Source organism: Plecotus auritus, assembly GCF_963455305.1.
Source record: "Plecotus auritus genome assembly, chromosome: 9".
NCBI lineage: Eukaryota > Metazoa > Chordata > Mammalia > Chiroptera > Vespertilionidae > Plecotus > Plecotus auritus.
In genome coordinates, this window is record NC_137783.1 from 112,910,964 (window position 1) to 112,915,829 (window position 4,866).

General features: G+C 39.8%; 1 protein-coding gene across 1 annotated transcript; it reads right to left on the reverse strand.

Moving 5' to 3' along the window:
- Positions 1-445: 445 nt before the first annotated feature.
- LOC308233409 (olfactory receptor 52R1-like) lies at positions 446-1,345 on the reverse strand (the record flags this gene model as incomplete). The annotated part of the gene is made up of 1 exon (XM_080640340.1): positions 446-1,345. One exon carries the CDS (start codon positions 1,343-1,345, stop codon positions 446-448), a length of 900 nt encoding a protein of 299 aa, XP_080496466.1.
- Between the last annotated feature and the right edge of the window lie 3,521 nt (positions 1,346-4,866).

The following is a 4,866-nucleotide window of genomic DNA, read 5'->3' on the forward strand; positions in this document are numbered from 1 at the left end:
GGAAAACATATGTACTTTTAACTGTTTTGATGGAAATCTTATACTCTTTTTTAAACAAGGCATACCAACTTAGTGTTCTACAAACAATGTAAAAATAATTTTTACTTTAGTGGTCTGTGGAAGATGATATACTTTTCAAAATCTTCACTCATTTTGGAGATAAACATATTTTTACTGTTTTTGTGATGATGAACATAGGTCAACTCATCATTTCTCAGAGAAGTCTTATTCTGGGCATGCTGAAAATTGCCTCCTTTTACTTCTGGAAGGTTGCCCACCTCTGGGTCAGTGGTTCATAGAAATGACTTAGTGATGAGATATGATGGCCTGGCAAACTTTCTGCATTTATGTCCCAGAGCAGTGGGGTGTTTGGGGTGGCTGTGATGCTGAGCACTTGGGCTCAGGGGTCTTTTCCACAACATCCTTGAATAACCCTGTCCCTGATTTATTTGGTTCTAACTCCATAGATGATGGGATTGAGCATGGGAGGCACCAGTAGATAGAGATTAGCCAACATGACATGTACCACTCGGGGCACACGATGTCCGAAGCGATGGGTGAGGAAAGTAAAGAGGGCTGGGATATAAAAAGCCAAGATGACACAGACATGGGAAGCACATGTACCAAAAGCCTTGAGTCGGGCTTCGCCAGCGGGCAACCCCAGCACAGTCCTCAAGATCATCGCATAGGATATGCTGATGACTATCATATCAAAGCCAGCCATCGAGAAGGCCACGAAGAGTCCATATGCACGATTTACTCTGGTATCAGCACACACCAACTTCAACAAAGCCATGTGCTCACAGTATGACTGAGGAATGATCTGGCTGGGGCAGAAGGGCATTCTGGAAACCATAAAGCAGAAGGGGCTCACCCACAACAGCCCTCTCATCATCACGACTGCCCCCAGTTTGCCCACTGCAGATGGGGTCAGGATATTAGAGTGACGAAGTGGGAAGCAGATAGCCACATAACGGTCCAAGGCCATTGCCATGAGCACCCCAGACTCCACGGAAGAAAAGGCATGGATGAAGAACATCTGGATGAGGCAGGCATGGTATTCAATCTCATGAGCATGAAACCAGAGAATAGCCAGCATTTTAGGTTGGGTGGAGGAGGAGAGGACCAGGTCAGTGACAGCCAGCATGGCCAGAAAGAGGTACATAGGCTCATGCAGGGTGTGGTCAGTTCGAATTATGTGAAGGATAGTGATATTGCCAACTACAGCCACCACATACATGGCACAAAATAGGAAGGCAATCCAAAAGTGGGAATTCTCGAGTCCTGGGATGCCAAGCAGGATGAAGGACATGGGATGAGAAGACCTGTTCCCTGAAGCCGACATCACAAGATGGTTAAGTTGTTCTCCATTGGGAAGGTAATCTACTCTCTGCAGGTGAAAATCAAATAAGTCAAGTAAATTATTATTTATAATCTCTTGGAAGGAGCAATTGAATAATAGGGCAATAGCATTTAAGGATACACTAGAATAATTTAAACTATTTTAATAAATAAAAATTTATAACATAAAGTGATGCTACTCTTGATTCTTTATTCATACTTATGCCATTCAAAATGGGATCAGAACATATTAGCTGTAAGTGTAACTTTTTTATAAGAACATTTTTTTGAAAGTAGAATCTACTAAGGGAAAACTATATTGACAAATAATGTCATAGTAATTCTCACCCTTTTATTCTTTAGACCTAAAACTGATTTGTTTAACTTTTCCCCTTTAGTCCTTTTTATCCCTTTGTTTAAGCCACTTGCACAACTTTTGGGGTGGGAAGCCAGCTTGGAAATGCAATAAATCAGTGCCTTGTACATGACTCCACATCCGTGCTTTTGGTCATATACTGTCTCTGCTAGTTAATGATTGACTAGGGCACTCATCCTGGTCGAATAAAGCAGAGATTGTTGCCCTCTTATGACAAAGACATATATGAAAGTTACTTGCAAAATTATATACTGAATTATAGACAGATCTGCATTTGAACCCAGAATCTCTGCCACATCACTAGAGTGGCTCTAGCAAATGCCCCAAGTCGGTCTTCTGGGTATGGGCTGCTTTCTCTAAGATGTCATCTTTATTAGTTTCTGCCTATGAGCTTCAAAGGCGAACTCAACTGTTCTACATACTTTTTTTGGGAGTGGTGACTCTTCTCAGCCAGTTTTCAGCTACTCACAGTGTGCAGTCTCTTTTACAAGCCAGTTTCTCTCCTCTGCTGCGACTATACTACAGACTCTCCAATGGCCTTCTCACAGACTAGAGCTCTCCCATAAGAGATGCTTCTCAGCTGTCATTCATTGACTCTGATTTTCTGCTCTAAGATTGTCTTTCTTGGGTGAAAAACAAAGCAGTAGAGCTGACCTAGGACCCAAGTTTGAAGTGGAACATGAGGGCCCTTGACAGGTATTTCTCTTTCATCTCTGCACTTTGTGCTGCTATCCCATGGAATCAGCAATTCCCTTATCATTTTTTTCTCTCAGACTTATAAACTCCACATGCAGAGTTAAGGCTATAAGTCATGGAGAGTGGACAGGGAGTTAATAATCTTCGATCATTTTTGTGCAGTGCCTGAGGTTTTCAATAGTGTTTCTGTGGAGAAGACAAGTTATCTGGGTTAAAGATGGAAATGTACATTCTCTAAAGGAAGAGTATCATACTTTCCCTTTTTGCCCGGCATTCTTTCCTCCCTTCCCTGATTTTAAATATTTCCTCCTTCCCTGCCCTCCATGGGCTAGAATGCTTGTGAGCATAGTGCATATTGAACGATAAAATTGCCATCTTGTTCAAGCATTCTAGCTAGGGTGATCACACAATGAACTTCAGATTCAATTTATCTTTTCCCCAAAATATAATCTAACTTGTGGGAACTTGGCATGGCTTTTGTTTCAGGAAATATGGTTATTAGAACTATATTCTTACACTGATAGAGCTCCTCTTTCATCTGCGAGTGTAAGTTTAATCCAGCTCCGGTACACACTGGCTCTGTGGGGCCTCAATTACTCCACTCATTATGTAGAAAAAGTTATGTCCATTAGTTCAATGGTATTGCTCAAGCCTAAATGGATGAAAGATAAAATGGGCTGAGATCTTGCTAAGAAATAGCTTCAGGGATATTGAGATTCTGTTTTCTCATGTTGGGGTATCTAAAACTACAGCATAGAACAGCAGTGCTGGAACACGGTGAGGTTCAGATCCAGTAATCTTTGTGCAGGGATTGCATATGGAGGTGGTCTTTCTATTCTGGAGTTTCCTGAAAGACAGTTCGAGCAGTGAGTCTTCTCAGAAGGAAGCTCAGCAGTCATGGATGTCTGGACTGGGAGCCCTCAGTGAGTCAGGCCATTCTTCACAGAACACATCTTGCCTTCCAGCAACTTGGAGCCCCAGCGAGTCATAATTCTCTCTGGGAGGGGCAGAGATAACTGGGGCACAGGAAACCACTCACCTTGAGGTCTGTTTTATCTCTGACCAAGCTTTGCATGTCCATGAGCAGCTCTAACTGGCTCCTGGGACTCAGTCATTAGCAGAGACCTCAGATTAGGGTCTATTTAAAGGTCTATTGAAGTCTGGCCTTTCCTTCCCCCAAGCAAAAGTTCTCCTCCTCCTCCTGAGCCCCACTGCCTCATGCATTGGCTTCCTCTGAGACTAGAGATTAAAGCTGGAGGCATTAACCCCTAATTTTCCCCTTTCCTCTGTGTACACTAGTACAAAACTTGGGGATTTAATGCATATGCCAGAGGGTGTGTTGTTGAGATTACACGAATGTGAGTTTATCTGTATGAAAGTAATTGTTGTTAGTCAGAGTATGTACACTTATAAGTGAAGGAATATTTTGTGCAATGTGAAAGTGTATTGATGTGTCATGTGGCCTTGTGTTTATGGAAGAATAGATCAATACATTATTGAAAAAATGTTGGAAACCATAAATAACTCAAAACATAATTAACTGATTTTCAGCAGAGATGTCAATGCAATTCAGGGACAGAAAAATGTCTTTATGGTACTAGAACAACTGGATATCTGCATGAAAAAACTAAATGAACCTTAACTCCTATTACTTTAATATAAAAAAATCTTTATTTGAAATGTAATATAAACCTACTTTTGAAATTTAAAACTGTAAGGATTCTAAAAGAAGAAAAATACGATAATATTGTCATAAGCTTGAGGAAAGCAAACATTTCTTAGGCAGGACATAAAAGACATTAGCCATAAAAGAAAAAAATTAACATTAAAGTTTTTTTTAAAGAGTCTACTTCCAACGATTTCATAATGCATATGAAAAGGCAAGCCACAGATAGAGAAAATATTTACAATGCTTTAGCTGAAAAAAAAAATAAGGCCTTACAATTAATAGAAAGATGAACAACTCATTAAAATTTTAAGCAAATGATTTAAACAGGAACTTCACAGGGAGGCTAAGGAATGGATTGTACATATATATACATATGAATAGGTGCCCACCATTATCATTATAGGGAAATGAAAAGAATCAAACCACAATGAAAACCAATGCAAACTCATTAGAACAACTAAAATTAAATATGATGCACACTAAAATTAAATATACACTAAGCATTGGCAAAAATGTGGGGCAATGGGAGCACCCATGCACTGAGTAGAGCCACATCAGGAACATTTCTGGCAATTTCTTCAAATGTGTTAAAGTCAAACATCTTTTTGACCAAGGAATTTCACTTCTAGTTGCATACCCCAAATAAATGGCTTATGTATACATAAAAATGTTAAAGAATGTATTCATAGCACGTAAAATGTGGAAACAACTGAAATATCTGTCAATCCATTAGTTAAATAAATTTTGCTACATTTAGTCAATAGAATACTACTCAGCAAATAAG